The 17216-nt window shown below is 47.5% G+C and overlaps 1 protein-coding gene across 1 annotated transcript; it reads left to right on the top strand.

Annotated features, from left to right (window-relative positions):
* Positions 1-14207: 14207 nt before the first annotated feature.
* LOC123074450 (E3 ubiquitin-protein ligase EL5) lies at positions 14208-15212 on the top strand. Its single transcript, XM_044497296.1, has one exon. It carries the CDS (start codon positions 14358-14360, stop codon positions 14937-14939), a length of 582 nt encoding a protein of 193 aa, XP_044353231.1. The 5' UTR covers positions 14208-14357; the 3' UTR covers positions 14940-15212.
* Positions 15213-17216: the final 2004 nt, after the last annotated feature.

Here is a 17216-nt window from a genome sequence, read left to right on the forward strand (position 1 = left end):
CTCCCCCTTTAAATACCGCCCGCCCCGCCGCCACCACCCCGTCCCGCCGCCGCCGACGACGCCACCAAGCCCCGCCGGAGCCCCGAGCCCCGCCGGATCCGACGAGGTAGCCGTCGCCGCCGCCGCCGGTTTTCCCTAGAAAACCGACCCGTTTTTTTAAGAAAACCCTTGTTTTTTGTTTTTTTAGAATAGACCGGTTTTAGTTTTTTTTGGTTTATTTACCGGACGTTCGTCCATACATTCGTTTTAACGAACGGTTTTTCACCGTTTAGCCGCAGATAGCGAACGTTCGTTCGTTAGCCTGTTCGTCTGTTTTTCTTTTTCTCGGATTTTCCGCGATTATTTTCGATCGTGATTTCTGATCCGATTTTCGTTCTAGTATAACTTTTCGCTCGTTTATCGGAATCAGGCGATTCAAGCGCCTAGAGTTTCATCTCGAAACCCTCTTTCTGTTTAACCAACTTAAACAAGTTTTTGCTACTGTAAAATTTGACTTAAGTACAGATTAGTAAACGAAGCTTGTTTTTTTCGTCGTTTGAGTTTTGTTGCTTCATTTGATTTGATTCTTTTTGCAAACCGGAGTTCTTAAGTTGAACTTTCTGGTTAGATCTCTTATTTGAGTTTTACCCGTGCCCTTGCTTGTTTGTTTATTGTATGCTTGTTTGTTTGCGATAGAGTACCCGGAGTGTGAAGCGTGCTTCTACGAGTCTCTAGGTTTCGTGGATCATCAGGAAGGCAAGTAACACTTTGATCATACCTCTTTACTACCCAGTTTTATTGCACTAGATCAATCCTCAAAACAATTGCATGGTTAGGATCTGATTTAAATTGTGGGTTTTGGGAAGTAGATGAGGTAGTACCTATTCACTTGTTTATTATCAAACCATGGGAGTTACTTCTACGCTATGCTTATACTCTTATGCTATGCTCGTAGACGTGGATTGGGTTTGAGAGTATACCATGACTGATGTGAGGTTGTTTAAATTAATGGTTAACTTAAGGTGGCAACTTTAATACACATCTGGGTGGATTGAGGCACCTGGGTATTCTAGTGATTGCCTGTATTTTTGGAAATCCCGGGGTACCGTGTGATTCTCCTATGGACCGCCACCCAGGCTCAAAGGGATCATAAGAATATTCATGCTAGAAACTTCCGTGTGCAGCCACAAGCTATTATGGGCTCTAGCATAGTTGATTAAGTTGTGTGAACTCTTACAGTGGTAGACTAGCAGATGTAGGGGATGTAGGTGTACCGGTCTACGCATCGTAAGGTGCTAACACTTCTGAAAGACTGTGTCTCGGTCATCCGTTTCTCAAACACCATGTAGTGCGAGAAATTCAAAGGAGGAGATCGTGTCTTGTGGGGAAAAGTGCACAAACCTCTGCAGAGTGTACAAACTAATCATGGTTAGCCGTGTCCCCGGTTATGGACATCTTGAGTATCTGGTTTTTGGATTATCATGTGGATCTCATCACTCTTAATTAATAAAATTTGATTAGGTTATTGAGTACTTTTTTAATTGGGATTGAGATGGGGTTTACCTTCTCAATGTTTAACAACCACCATGATAGTTAAATAAAACTTATTCCTTTGTAGTAGGGAAAAATTGGCTTTTTGCAAAACATATTTACCATACAGCCTCCACCAGCCATATATGCATGTAGTGATAGTATTATTCTGTTCATTACTCTCTTGTGTTACATTGCTAGCATATTCCATGTGCTGGCCCGTTTTCGGGCTGCAACGTATCATGTTGCAGACTTTTCAGACGACGAGTAAGGAGCCTTAGGTCGTGATCTTTCACTCAGTGATGCCGTTGGAGTTGATGGACTCACTTTATCTTCCAAGCCTTCCGCTGTTATCGTATTAGATGACCTTAAGCCATATTTATTGTAATAATTTCTCTTTTGAGACATTCGATGTAATAAGTGTGTGATTGCTACTCTGTTATAAATCCTTCAAGTACTGTGTGTGTCAGCATTACCGATCCAGGGATGACACTTATGCACAGAGATCAGATTGTTTGAGGTCTGGTCGCTACAAAGATGGTATCAGAGCACATGCTAACTGTAGGACACGACCACTAAGCTAAAGCCCTAGATCACTACTCTCTTCTCATTTCTAACTCCTCTCCATTTTCTACTCTTTAGGATGGCGGATGCAAGGATCAAGTTCATGCAACCGGATGAAGACACCCCTTTTGGACGCCACTTGAAGGAAGTCACTAAGTACCTAAACATCGGAATACTAAGCTTCACCGGGACCTACAACGCCACTTTACCAGAAGAGGAGCGCTGGATGATTCAAGTTCAAGTTCCAGGAAGGACGTTCACGCCAGTCACTGAGCCCATAGAGTTTTTCTTTGATGCACCAACCTGGAGTCTAGGAAAGAGTATGGCAGCTCACATTACCATGGGACGCATTGGAGAAGTTTACCACAATGATCTCAAGGACACTATCTACCAGATTTGTGGGCGCCGAGATGAGCAATGGGAGATGATCAGCACCAAGAACGATAGATCGATTGCCTCTTTCATCCAGGAGTTAAACCAACACATTCGACGCCAGGAGAACCAGATGTGCGCAGGCATGACAGATTTGAAGAAGGCAATGACAAGGATCATGGAGCTGGAGGAGGAACTCAAGGCCACACGCGAGGATTATGAGGAGGAAATCGTCGTACTAGTGGAGAAGAATGACGAACTGACAAGGAAGCTCGGAGTTTTCATGGGAGACCCTGCGCCAGGAGGAGATGACGATTGCACTTGCCCGGAGAACTATATCATCATCGACAACACTGACTCGGACCCCGACGATAGCGATTATGATTATGTTGATGAAGCTAGAGCAGATATCATGGAGTCTTCGACCGAGCAATTTTTCTAGTAGACCACCATATTAGTAGTAGTATTCCACCATGTATATAGTATAGTCCAAGCACTTTTGTAACGATAGTTCTAGACCGATTGTATGCCCTTATTTGATTTGATTGAGTGATATGTTTGTGTTTGTCTCATGTGCATATGGGTAGTGTTTTCCCCCTAGACCTCATTCTATTCTGTTTTCTCATCTTTTCTAAACCCAGCAGATGCCTCCGAGACGCGACAATGGATTTGCTTTCCCACTGGAGCTCACTCAGTTGATCCAGCAGCAGAATGCTTTGATGCAGATACTAGTCCAGAACCAAAACCAGGGGAACAACAACAACCCACCACCACCACCACCAGTTGATCACTTAGCCTGTTTTCTTAGGCTGAATCCGCCGGTGTTCTCCAGTAGCACCGAGCCGATTGTTGCAGATGATTGGCTCCGCAAGATTGAGAGGGAGTTGACTACTGCAGGATGCACAGATGCGGAGAGAGTGCATTTTGCCGCACATCAGCTTGATGGACCCGCAGCATCATGGTGGGAGAATTTCATAGTCACTTACCCCATTGACACTGTGACATGGGACCAGTTCCAGTAGGCTTTTCGCACTGCCCATGTTTCAGCAGGAGCTATGGCCATGAAGAAGTGTGAGTTTCGCAACTTACGCCAAGGAGGGTGCACTGTTGGCCAATATGTGGATGAGTTTAGTAAGTTAGCACGTTATGCCCCAGATGACGTCGCTACAGATGCAGCTAAAAAGGAGAAGTTTTTGGAAGGACTAAATGATGAGCTGAGCATGCAGTTGATGGTGGCAAATTTCAATAACTGCCAGGAGTTGGTGGATAGAGCTCTTATGCTTGAAGGGAAGCAGCGGCAGATTGACAGCCGCAAAAGGAAGTATGGACAAGGGAAGTACAATTCTGGAGCCCAGCAGAGACCCCGGTACACCCCGAACTCGGGAGGACTCGTTCATAACCATGGAGGCCACACTCATAATGGAGGAAGTTCGCACAATCATAGTGGCCCCAAGAATGGTAATGGTAATGGAGGAAGTAGCGGACAGAACCGTTCCAACCCGGCAACACCCAAGAAGGATCTAAGCCACGTTACTTGCTACAAGTGCCATAAGACCGGACATTACGCCAATGTATGTCCTGAAGCTAAGAATGGAAATGGCAATGGAAGCTCTGGGAAGAAGCCCAACCCTTTCAACAGGGGACAAGTGAACCACGTTAACGTGGAGGAGGTTGAAGCCCAGCCAGATGCAGTAATAGGTAAGTTTCTGGTTAAGTCATTTACTGTAGTCGTAATTTTTGATACTGGTGCATCGCATTCATACATATCAAGGGGATTTGTGGATAAGTATAAGTTGCCCACTAGAGTTCTTAAGTCACCCATGCTAGTAACCTCACCCGGAGCAGAGTATATGGCAAGCCATGGATGTTTTCAGATGCCATTGACCATAGGTAGGCATGTTTTTCCCTCAGATTTGATAATATTGGAGTCGTAAGGTTTGGATGTGATACTGGGTATGGATTGACTATCAATGTATGGAGGGAACATTAATTGCGCCAATAAGACGATTTTGCTCACCACCCCAGAAGGAAGAAGGATCAAGTATGTATCCCGGCATGTTCCGAATAGGACTCAGGTAAATTCCTTATCAGGAGTTGTACAGGAGGAAGTACCAGTGGTAAAGGATTTTCCGGATGTATTTCCAGAAGAGTTGCCAGGCATGCCACCGGATAGAGACATTGAGTTTTTGATTGAGCTTTTGCTAGGCATAGGGCCAATATCTAAGAGACCGTACAGAATGCCCGCAAAGGATTAGGAGGAAATTAAGAAGCAGATTAAGGAGTTACTGGATAAAGGTTATATACGCCCAAGTTCGTCACCTTGGGGATCACCAGTACTTCTAGTGGAGAAGAAGGATGGATCGTTAAGGATGGTTGTTGATTATCGAGGACTGAATGAGGTGACGATCAAGAACAAGTACCCACTACCGATGATCAATGATTTGTTTGACCAGCTGCAAGGAGCAAAGGTGTTTTCCAAGATCGATTTGCGATCAGGGTATCACCAGCTGAAGATTCGAGAGCAGGACATACCTAAGACAGCCTTTACCATGAGATATGGGCTGTATGAGTATACCGTTATGTCATTTGGCCTGACTAACGCACCTGCCTATCTTATGAACATGATGAACAAGGTGTTTATGGAGTTTTGGATAAGTTCGTCATGGTGTTAATTGATGATATTCTGGTCTACTCGAAGAATGAAGAAGAACATAGGGAGCACTTGCGTTTGGTACTTGGGAAGCTAAGAGAACATCAGTTATACGCCAAGTTTAGCAAGTGTGAGTTTTTGCTGAAGGAAGTTGGATTTCTTGGACATGTTATATCCGGAGAAGGAATAGCGGTAGACCCCACCAAGGTTGTCACTGTGACAAATTGGGAGTCACCCACGACAGTTGGAGAAATCCGGAGTTTTCTTGGACTCGCGGGATACTACCGGAGGTTCATTGAGAAATTCTCAAAGATTGCAAAGCCCATGATGGAGTTGTTGAAGAAGGACACCAAATTCAATTGGACTGAGGAATGTGAGGCCAGTTTTCAGAAGTTGAAGAGACGCTTGGTTACATTGTCAGTGTTGATTCTGCCAGATCAACGCAAGGACTATGAAGTATACTGCGATGCTTCACGTCGAGGACTTGGAGCCGTACTTATGCAGGAGGGAAGAGTTGTTTCATATGCCTCACGACAGCTTAAACCCCATGAGCAAACTATGCTACGCATGATTTGGAGTTAGCAGCCGTAGTGCATGCGTTGAAGACATGGAGACATTTTCTCATCGGAAACCATTGTGAGGTATACACGGATCACAAGAGTTTGAAGTATATTTTCACACAGAAGGAGCTAAATCTCAGGCAGAGGAGATGGTTAGAGCTCATTAAGGATTATGATATGAGATTGCATTATCATCCGGGAAAGGCTAACATAGTAGCTGATGCGTTGAGCCGCAAGAGTCATGTAAATACCCTCATGACCGGAGAGTTACCCAAGGAGTTAGCCGAAGACCTTCGCGAGCTATGTTTGGAGATAGTTCCAAGAGGTTATGTAGCAGCTTTGGAGATTCAGTCTACTTTGATGGATAAGATCCGAGAAGCTCAGAAGACGGACAAGGAGATAGCCGAGATAAAGGAAAGGATGAGCAAAGGAAAGGCTAAAGGATTTCGTGAGGATGAGCACGATACCTTATGGTTTGAGGACCGCGTATATGTGCCCAATGATCAGGATATCAGGAAGTTGATTCTGCAAGAGGCCCATGATTCGCCATATTCGATTCACCTAGGAAATACCAAGATGTATTTGGATTTGAAGGATAGTTTCTGGTGGACCAGAATGAAGAAGGATATTGCGGAGTATGTAGCAGTTTGTGATGTATGTCAGAGAGTGAAGGCAGAACATTAGAAGCCAGCAGGATTGCTACAACCATTGTCGATACCCGAATGGAAGTGGGATAAACTAGGCATGGATTTTATCACGGGATTACCCAGGACTCGTTCAGGCTATGACTCGATATGGGTTGTAGTCGATCGTTTGACTAAAGTAGCTCATTTCATCCCAGTGAAGACCACTTACACTAGTGCTAAGTTGGCAAAAATATACATGACCAGGATCGTATGTCTGCGTGGAGTTTCGAGGACCATTGTATCAGATAGAGGAACCCAATTTACTTCAAAGTTTTGGAATCAGTTGCATGAAACTTTGGGAACCAGACTAGAGTTCAGTACAGCTTTTCACCTGCAGACGGATGGACAGACTGAAAGAGTAAATCAGATTCTGGAGGACATGTTGAGAGCTTGTGCGCTAGACTATGGATCTAGTTGGGACGATAATTTGCCTTATGCAGAGTTCTCTTATAACAATAGTTATCAAGCCAGTTTGAAGATGGCCCCTTTCGAACCCCTGTACGGGAGGAGGTGCAGAACACCGTTGTTGTGGGACGAAGTTCGAGACCAACAGTTGTTTGGACCAGATTTGATTAAAGAGTCTGAAGAGAAGGTTAAGCTGATTCGCGATAGACTCAAGGTAGCCCAGTCCAGGCAGAAGAGTTATGCGGATTCTAAACGCAAGGAGACAGTTTACGAAGTTGGAAACATAGTGTATCTTCGTGTATCCCCACTTCGAGGAGTGAAGCGCTTTGGAGTTAAGGGAAAGTTAGCGCCACGATTTGTGGGACCATACAGAGTTTTGGAACGTATGGGAGAAGTTGCTTACAAGTTGGAATTGCCCAAAGGATTGTCCGGAGTTCACGATGTGTTCCACGTTTCTCGGTTGAAGAAGTGCCACGCGGAGATGGCTGATATTCCTCTGAGGGATACAGTGCCACTAGAAGCGATACAGTTGGATAGCGATTTGACATATGAGGAGAAACCAGTCAAGATACTCGAGTTTGCCAGCCGAGTTACGCGCAACAAGGTTATCAAGTTTTGCAAGGTTCAGTGGAGTCACCATACCGAAGATGAAGCCACTTGGGAACAAGAGGAAGACCTACGGAAGGACCACTCTCACCTATTTTCTAGCCAACCCGAATCTCGAGGGCGAGATTCATCTTAAGGGGGGTAGGTTTGTAACATCCCAAATTTTCAATTTGGAATGTTATACATTAGACCATCATTGCATATCATATTTTATTGCATTTTGGCTTGATCCTAGAAATTCTACGCAACTCAAGAACCCACGGAGAGAGTTGGGGATTTCGTTATTTTCATATTTGAGTTTTCTCAAATTTTGAAAAGAGGATCATTTGGTTTTGATTATTTTTCCTTCCTAATATTTCTAAAATAAAAAATATATGAGAGGAGATAAAATGACTTCTCCAAAATAGATGAAATATTAGAGGAAAAAAATATTAAAATCAAAAAAATAATTTATTTGGATTTTATTGCAATTTTATTTGAATTAGAAAAATTGCACGTTTTCAAAAATTGCATTTTAGGGCCAAGAAAAATGTTCTTCTTGTTCTAAATATTTTATTTAGACGGAGAAAATTTGTTTTGGCATTTTTATATTTTTATTTTATTTTCTAGGATTTATTTAAGTTTCGGCGAAATTATTTAAAAAAAAATCCGTTCGGACCGACAGGGCCGAAGGCCCCGCTGGCCCAGCCGCTCGCCGCCTCACTCGCCGCCTCGCTCGCGCCCGCCGTGGCCGAGCCGGACTCCGCCGGAGTCCGGGAGTCCGCCGCCGCCCCGGTGCCCCCTTCCCCAAGCCGACCCCGCCCCCTCCCCTTTAAATACCGCCCGCCCCGCCGCCACCACCCCGTCCCGCCGCCGACGACGACACCACCAAGCCCCGCCGGATCCGACGAGGTAGCCGCCGCCGCCGGTTTTCCCTAGAAAACCGACCCGGTTTTTTTTAAGAAAACCCTTGTTTTTTTAGAATAGATCGGTTTTTAGTTTTTTTTTGGTTTATTTAGCGGACGTTCGTCCATACGTTCGTTTTAACGAACGGTTTTCACCGTTTAGCCGCGGACAGCGAACGTTCGTTCGTTAGCCTGTTCGTCAGTTTTTCTTTTCTCGGATTTTCCGTGATTATTTTCGATCGCGATTTCTGATCCGATTTTCGTTCTAGTATAACTTTTCGCTCGTTTATCGGAATCAGGCGATTCAAACGCCTAGAGTTTCGTCTCGAAACCCTCTTTCTGTTTAACCAACTTAAACAATTTTTTGCTACTGTAAAATTTGACTTAAGTCCAGGTTAGTAAACGAAGCTTGTTTCTTTCGCCGTTTGAGTTTTGTTGCTTCATTTGATTTGATTCTTTTTGCAAACCGGAGTTCTTAAGTTGAACTTTCTGGTTAGATCTCTTATTTGAGTTTTACCCGTGTCCTTGCTTGTTTGTTTATTGTATGCTTGTTTGTTTGCGATAGAGTACCCGGAGTGTGAAGCGTGCTTCTACGAGTCTCTAGGTTTCGCGGGTCATCAGCAAGGCAAGTAACACTTTGATCATACCTCTTTACTACCCAGTTTTATTGCATTAGATCAATCCTCAAACAATTGCATGGTTAGGATCTGATTTAACTTGTGGGTTTTGGGAAGTAGATGAGGTAGTACCTATTCACCTGTTTATTATCAAACCCTGGGAGTTACTTCTACGCTATGCTTATACTGCTATGCTATGCTCGTAGACATGGATTGGGTTTGAGAGTATACCATGACTGATGTGAGGTTGTTTAAATTAATGGTTAACTTAAGGTGGCAACTTTAATACACATCTGGGTGGATTGAGGCACCTGGGTATTCTAGTGATTGCCTGTATTTTTGGAAATCCCGGGGTACCGTGTGATTCTCCTATGGACCGCCACCCAGGCTCAAAGGGATCATAAGATTATTCATGCTAGAAACTTCCGTGTGCAGCCACAAGCTATTATGGGCTCTAGCATAGTTGATTAAGTTGTGTGAACTCTTACAGTGGTAGACTAGCAGATGTAGGGGATGTAGGTGTACCCGTCTACCCATCGTAAGGTGCTAACGCTTCTGAAAGACTGTGTATCGATCATCCGTTTCTCAAACACCATGTAGTGCGAGAAATTCAACGGATGAGATCGAGTCTTGTGGGGAAAAGTGCACAAACCTATGCAGAGTGTACAAACTAATCATGGTTAGCCGTGTCCCCGGTTATGGACATCTTGAGTATCTGCTTTTTGGATTATCATGTGGATCTCATCACTCTTAATTAATAAAATTTGATTGGGTTATTGAGTACTTTTTTAATTGGGATTGAGATGGGGTTTACGTTCTCAATGTTTAACAACCACCATGATAGTTAAATAAAACTTATTCCTTTGCAATAGGGAAAAATTGGCTTTTCGCAAAACATATTTACCATACAGCCTCCACCAGCCATATATGCATGTAGTGATAGTATTATTATGTTCATTACTCTCTTGTGTTACATTGCCAGCATATTCCATGTGCTGACCTGTTTTCGGGCTGCAACGTATCATGTTGCAGACTTTTCAGACGACGAGTAAGGAGCCTTAGGTCGTGATCTTTCACTCAGTGATGCCGTTGAAGTTGATGGACTAACTTTATCTTCCAAGCCTTCCGTTGTTATCGTATTAGATGACCTTAAGCCATATTTATTGTAATAAGTTCTCTTTTGAGACATTCGATGTAATAAGTGTGTGATTGCTACTCTGTTATAAATCCTTCAAGTACTGTGTGTGTCAGTATTACCGATCCAGGGATGACACTTATGCACAGAGATCAGACTGTTTGAGGTCTGGTCGCTACACGCGGTCTGCTCTGGATCTAGAGCCAGAGCAGTTATGGAAGCTATCTCTTGGATGCGGTCCGATGACAGATTTAAGTCATGTTCATCAGGGCGACAAGGAGCGGTCGCCGCGGTCTCAAATCCGTCGAAGATCAAGTCTCCACGGATGTCCGCAACGTAGTTCAAGCTTCCAAATCTGACCCGATGGCCAGAGGCCTAGCTATCGATCTGCTCCAGATGGCCAAGTGAGTTGGCCCGCAGTGCGAAGCCGCCGAACACGAAGATCTGTCCGGGGAGGAAGGTTTCTCCTTGGACAGCATCATTGTTGACGATTAAAGGGGTCATCAAACCTTTTGGGGACGGCACAGTGGAACTCTCAATGAAAGCATCAATGTCGGTGTCAAAACCGGCGGATCTCGGGTAGGGGATCCCGAACTGTGCGTCTAAGGTCGACGGTAACAGGAGACAGGGGACACAATGTTTACCCAGGTTTGGGCCCTCTCTATGGAGGTAATACCCTACTTCCTGCTTGATTGATCTTGATGAATATGAGTATTACAAGAGTTGATCTACCACGAGATCGTAATGGCTAAACCCTAAAAGTCTAGCATGTATGACTACGGTAATGAGTATCTCTCCCTTCCGGACTAAGTCCTCCGGTCTATATAGACACCGGGAGGATCTAGGGTTACACAAGGTCGGTTACAAAGAAAGGAATCTACATATTTGATCGCCAAGCTTGCCTTCCACGCCAAGGAGAGGCCCATCCGGACACGGGTAAAGTCTTCGGTCTTTGTATCTTCACAGCCCATCAGTCCGGCCCATGGCTAACAGGCCGGACGCCCGAGGACCCCTTAGTCCAGGACTCCCTCACCCCTCGCCCCTTGGTTTCGTCTTGGCATCACGACCAGACATCCCAATGGCGACCGAGGTATGTGCGGGTCTGGGCCCTGCCGACGCAGAGCACAAAGGCAAGCAAGAAGGGAACCAAGCACGAAAGGGAAATCACGGAGTACAAACAGTTAAGTCGCGATTGGATCTGGAGGAGCTTTGGCTGGAGGAGGGGATCAGGAGCAAGGCAAGGGCGGCAATGATGGCCCTGCGGTGCGCGCCAGTCTTTTGTCAGCCTGGCAGTTGCCGAGGCAACGTGGGGAAGTGGAGGCGTCTGCGTCCTGTCGTGCGCCATGCGTCAAGCCTGCCCCGCAGGTGATGACGGCATGCGTCGTTTCGCCCTTCGCTCATTGGCTTCGCCTAGAAGCCAGCGTGAGTGCGCCTTGGGCCTGGGGGCTACTGTCAACATTCTGGGATCGGGGTATCCCGACTTGCTTGCCTGTGGCCCAGCACGCGGACCCATCGACGGCTCGGTACAGCCCAGCTACAAGACCCCAAGGACAAGACCCTCGCGAGGGCCCCGGCCTCGCGTGGCGAACGACGCCAAGACCTCTCGAGGAGCAGCTCCCCGAGCCTGCCTCCCGAGGAGCAGAGATTTCTATGCAGGTACCCAACCTCACGAGGCTCTCGACGACGTAGGCCATGACGACCAAGGCCAGGCAGCCCCCAGCGGGCGCAGAGGAGGATAGTTTCCTCTTTGCTGCTAAGGAGGCAAGGACGTACGCGGGTTCCCAGGGAGTCCCCCAAAGGTTTCCTTTCCGGTGCAACAAGACCAAGGCCATGGGCTTCGCAGGACGGATGTCATCGCCGAGCCCACCTCTGCATCACGATCAGAAGGTTTGGAGGCGAAGACCACCTTTCATCGGGATAAGATGTACTTCTTGTCCCCTTTCAAATTGGCCATTGTGGAATCCCTTCCCGCCTAAGTTATGAGGGAAGACTGAAGAGGACCAAGGACACTATAAGTATAGGCTAGTCTCCACCGTAGAGAGGGGATCCACTCTCACTCCCTGTGCCCTCGCGAGGCAACTCATCCACTGTACTTGTTCATCCTCATCCTCCTCACGATGAAACCCACCACAAAGCAGGAGTAGGGTTTTACACCGCAAGGTGGCCCGAACCTGGGTAAATCTGTGTGTTCATCACCTTCCCCTCGCACGAACTCGGCGAGGCCAAGCCGTGAGGTGCTGAGCTTGAGGCCGAGGCTGGGTTAGATCTTCGCACACGCCCCAGAGTTCGAACCTTGTGAGGGTCCGCAGAGCCCCAATTCTGACAACGCTTTCCCCCTATCCCGCAGCCGCCTGCCCGCCGCCTGCGATTCCGGCCATTTCCGCCAACGGAATCACGCCGCCGGGCCACACTAGACCGGGTCTACCACGTCGCTTCACGAGCGCCCCGGATCCGCCGAGCCGAGTCGCCCCCGGTCGCCGCCGCCCCGGATCGACCGCAGCCGGTGAGCCTCCTTTTCTGCCCCTTCTAGATCTACCGCAGTAGATGAATTTTCGTTCATGCGAGCTCGAGTGCAATTTTGTGGATGGATTTGAGCCCTTGCGAGGAATTTTTGCAAAGGAGGATATCATTGAGCACATTGGCAAAGGCATGGGCCGTAAAACTGGACAATTTTACGTTCATTTCATTTAATTCATGTGTGATTTCTATCACTGGATCATTGTTGTATTCGGGACAACTCTTGTATTGAATTATTAGTTTAAATCCGTGATTTAAATAATTATTGTAATTTGGATTCATAATATTTACATTTTGTTGTATATTGAATTTATAATTTTGTATAATACGTGAGATATATGTCAAATTCAGAGAAAAAAACACGTGTTTTGCGGGCTGGCGTCGGCTACGGCCGAACAGACCCTGCCCGCAGTCCACACCAACCCGCAAAACATGTTTTCGCGAATTGTAAACGCACTATAAGGATCCGCGATATAAGGAGTCGGCTAGAGATATTCTTAGCAATTGTTGCCACCCTTTTAAAAAACACAGTGACGCATGATAAACTTGCAGAATTCAGTACGGCGTTCAAATTTTCACCGCTCTTTGACTCACCTTGTGCTCACATGGTTGTCGAATTAAGCAACGTTTAATTAAAGATTATGAAAATGTTGAGAGCAAAGAGATCCTTCGTTTCTAGATCGATGGAGACAATTTTACGAAAAAACTAATGCCCACACGTGTGGCATCTTGCACATCGCCCACACACCTTCTTTACCGCTCATTTTACCACATGTGAACAGATGACATCAGCAGAAATCTTTTTTGTTTTGGCTTAAAAATGTTTTATCTCCTAATTAAAAAATCAAATTAAAATCCGTTTTCACCATTAAATCCGTCTCAGCAAGATCTTTAAACTAGACCCCATGTTGATAGGTTTCGACGATTTTTTTTACCCAAAAGTTGCCACGATGTTGTAGTTGTCATAGTGCTTAAACTAAAGTTACCATGTGGCAATTTCAGTTTGTAGAGCATGACAACTTTTAGTGTTTTGATGATGGCAACTCTAGTACTTTGACCATAAAAATTATTTTTTGTATGAACCATGGCAATTTTAAGTGCATGTATCATGAAAATTTTAGTTTATGGTTTATGGCAGGTCTATTTTCTTAATTCCCCGTTTTATAAATGCAAAATTACTTTTAAATGTAGAAGAAAATAGTTGTAACATATAATGGCAATTTCAGCGTAAACACCATAATAATTCATGTGCAATAGACATGACAACTTTTAACAAAAAAAGAAAATCGTCGAAATATATTGATATGAGATCTAGTTTCGAAGAGCTTGTCGCGAGGGATTTAATGGTGTCAATCGAATTTTTCATATAAGAGATAAAATATTTTAAAAACTGAAAATCCAAAAAGATTCTGTATGCGGTGACGTGATCTCGTCGCGAGGGATTTAATGGTGAAAACGGATCTTCAATCGAATTTTTCATATAAGAGATTAAACATTTTAAAAACTGAAAATTCAAAATGATTCTTACATGCATGTATGCGGTGACATGGCGCAGTCTATGTGTTATAAGGCGCGTGGGCATATTTCACTCGGTTTCGCTCTGACCATACGTATGGGGTTGTGTAAATTTTAAGCCTGATTCCGTGCTATCGCCGTCGGGCTGGATCAGATGAGAGTCCTGGCGTCACGTACGCCGCACCCGACGCAGCCACCAGCCCACCACCCGCTTATCCTGTCTGTAAACAAATCTCTGAGCCCCCGACCTGAGCACACTTGTCATTTCGCTCCAGCCCGGCAGGAAAAGAAGCTTCGCTCCGCCGCCCGCGTATAATACAAGAACCCAAGAAGCAAAATGGAGGTGGCCGGCGCGCTGGCCTCCGTCCTCTTCGCCGCCTTCTCGCTCCCCTGCCTCCTCCTGCTCGTCGTCGTGGCCGAGGCCGGCCTCCGCCTCGCCGCGCTCGCGCTCCGCGGCGAGGCGTTCGCGTGGCCGTCGCGCTCCGCCTTCCTCGGCTACCGCATCGCGCGGGCCGGCAGCTTCTCCTCCGCCGCCACGGCCGTCGGCGGCGGCGTCTTCCAGCAGGAGGAGCTACTGCCGCCCGAGTACCTGGATCTCCTCGCCGTCGCAGTGTACCGCCGCGGTGGAGACAAGTGGGCGGCCGTGGACTGCGTGTTCTGCCTGTCGCGGATCGACGACGGCGAGGAGGTGCGCGAGCTCCGGTGCCGTCACATCTTCCACCGCGAGTGCCTCGACTCGTGGCTCCTCTGCCCGCGCGCCACGTGCCCGCTCTGCCGCGACCGCCTCCTCCCCTGCGAGCCTCCCCGCGCCTGCGCACGCGCCCTCGACGACGACGAAATCTACGTCGACGAGCACGAAGACCCGCCCTCCACCTCCTCCTCGTCCTACTCCCATGACGCCGCGCTGTGGCACATGTAATTAAGCTGGAGTAGCAAACGATCAATGCCGGCCGGCCGTTCACTCCCCTGCGGCGCTTGCTCCATTTTTACCACGCGAGAGGCAGAGTTCCCGTTTTTTTACCTCCTTCTTTTCCCCCCTTCACGTAGCTGGTGAAATCTCTCGCTGAAAAAGGTGATGCATAGGTGCATGGTTGCTATTGCTGTCCCGTGATGCTGTCTTGTCTTGGTAAATGATGCTTGGCTGATTGCTTTTATGGATAACGATGGCTCACCCGCCGCTCTTAATTCCCCACTTTTTTCAATCATGACAATGTTGTGATTCAATTGTACGCGCGATCTTTTTTCTCTCCGTCTTCTAGAAGGTTAAAATATCCATCTCTTTTTCTAAATCTCCATCCATATCTCTATTAAGATTTAAGAGCTTATGTAAAGGTGGTCAATAGATCGAGCGTCTTCTTATCATGATGGATAAATGGTACTAACAGTGACAACCAACTCAATAAGCAGTGCATCTCCCGACCATAATCGACCAGACTAGGCGGATCGACCTGTTGGGCTTGTGATCGATGAGTTCGAGATATGTCCCGGCTTGCCAACTCTAACATTTCGAAATACATCACACTTCAGAATGAGGACATAGTTGAAGGCCTGCGTGTCTGCCTCGGCAAGGTCAACCGCTTTCACCGTGCCAGTTCAGGGTAAGTGACGGACGGGGCCTTGCTATCTTGTAGGATGAGTGTTGTTATTCATTCAAGGGAGTTTTTCTGTATGAGATGGATGAAATACTAATGAAAGAAGAGAATATGTGGAAACCAAGATCCAGGGTACAGTGGTTATAGTGTGGTGATCCAAATACGAACTATTTTCACAATAAAAAACTTCTTGGAAGGCTAAAAAGAATAATAATTCGTGTGTACAAGACTGTTGGATCCACCACAGATAAGATAGAGCATCTACAGCCGGGCCTCTCAAACGACCGGTCAGGTCGTCCGGTCACTGACCGGTCAAAAAGAAAAATCGATCCAACCGGACCTCTCAAACCGCGGACAAAAGACAGGGCTGACTGGCACCCTTCATATCCAGCCTAAATATAGAGCGGATATGGGGCGGCCCAGGCACACCTGGGCGCGTCCGGTCCGCCTGACAGACCCGGCCCACCATCGACCGCACAAAAAACCCCAATCCGGGCGGCGAGCTCAAGTCCTAGCGCGCGCGCGCTCTCTCTCTCTCTCTCTCTCTCTCTCGCGCGCGCTCGCTCCGTCCACTCCTCTCCCTCTCTGATTCCAATCCCATCCACCACGATGAGCAGCTTTGGCAGCGACTCTAGCTCAGAGCTCGACTACAAGGAGGAGATGGCCCTCCGCATTGCGCTGGAGCGGTCCAAGGTGGAGACCGGCGGTAGCTCCGGATCTGGAGCGTCGTCGCAGCTCCCGTGCTGGCGCAGTGCGGACGCCGGAGCTAGAACCTCCCGGCCCGTACGCAGCGATGCAAGGACATCACAGTCCGCGCCAGCCCCGTGCCGTCACCTTCCCCCGCTGGCCGCTCCTCCACGCAGCCAGCGTTGGGTGCTTGTGCCCGCGCCTCCGGCCCGCGCGTGCTCTTCGGAGTCAGAGGCGCGCGCCGCGTGCCGCGAGAGGCAGCGTGCACGGGAAAGGGACGCGGCGGTGCAGTCTGTGTGCCGCCGCCGCGGGACGGAGCCGGACGCCGACAAGGACACGAGTCTCCTCGCCTGGGTGTACCGCCGCTCCCTCACGACGGTGAAGACGGACGCTCACCGCCTCCGACGGAAGAACGCCAAGGCGCTGCGGCTTGCTATTGAGCAGTCGGAGCACGAGACGAAGGAGGAGGCGGCGCAGAAGGCTCGGGTGGCAAGGTTGAAGCAGGAGTAGGACAGGGTGGTCCATCGGATGAAGGGGCTCATGTCCTCTCCGACTCCGACGGTGACGACAGTTGCACCTCCTCGTCCGACGACCAAGACCCTCCACCAGCCGCGGACGCCTACAACTGCGACAGCGACCGAAAGGGCAAAGGCCCGGCGAGGAAGTGGTGATTCCGGCCCCCCTCCTCATCAATGTTTTAGTTTATGAACTTGTCGGGGGATGAACTATGATCTTTTGGATGTGGACTATGTTAATGTCCATTTGCAGCCGATCTTGTGTTCCTTTGCAGCCGGTGTTTGTTGTCCGTCGTTTGATCATGTAGGATAGATCAATATTTGCATGTGTAGTATGGATATAAGGTGCCGGATATGAGATACGTGGATGCAGAGTGGCAAATATGAGGGGTGCCCGGTCAG

This window comes from Triticum aestivum, chromosome 3D, assembly GCF_018294505.1.
Source record: "Triticum aestivum cultivar Chinese Spring chromosome 3D, IWGSC CS RefSeq v2.1, whole genome shotgun sequence".
Lineage (NCBI taxonomy): Eukaryota > Viridiplantae > Streptophyta > Magnoliopsida > Poales > Poaceae > Triticum > Triticum aestivum.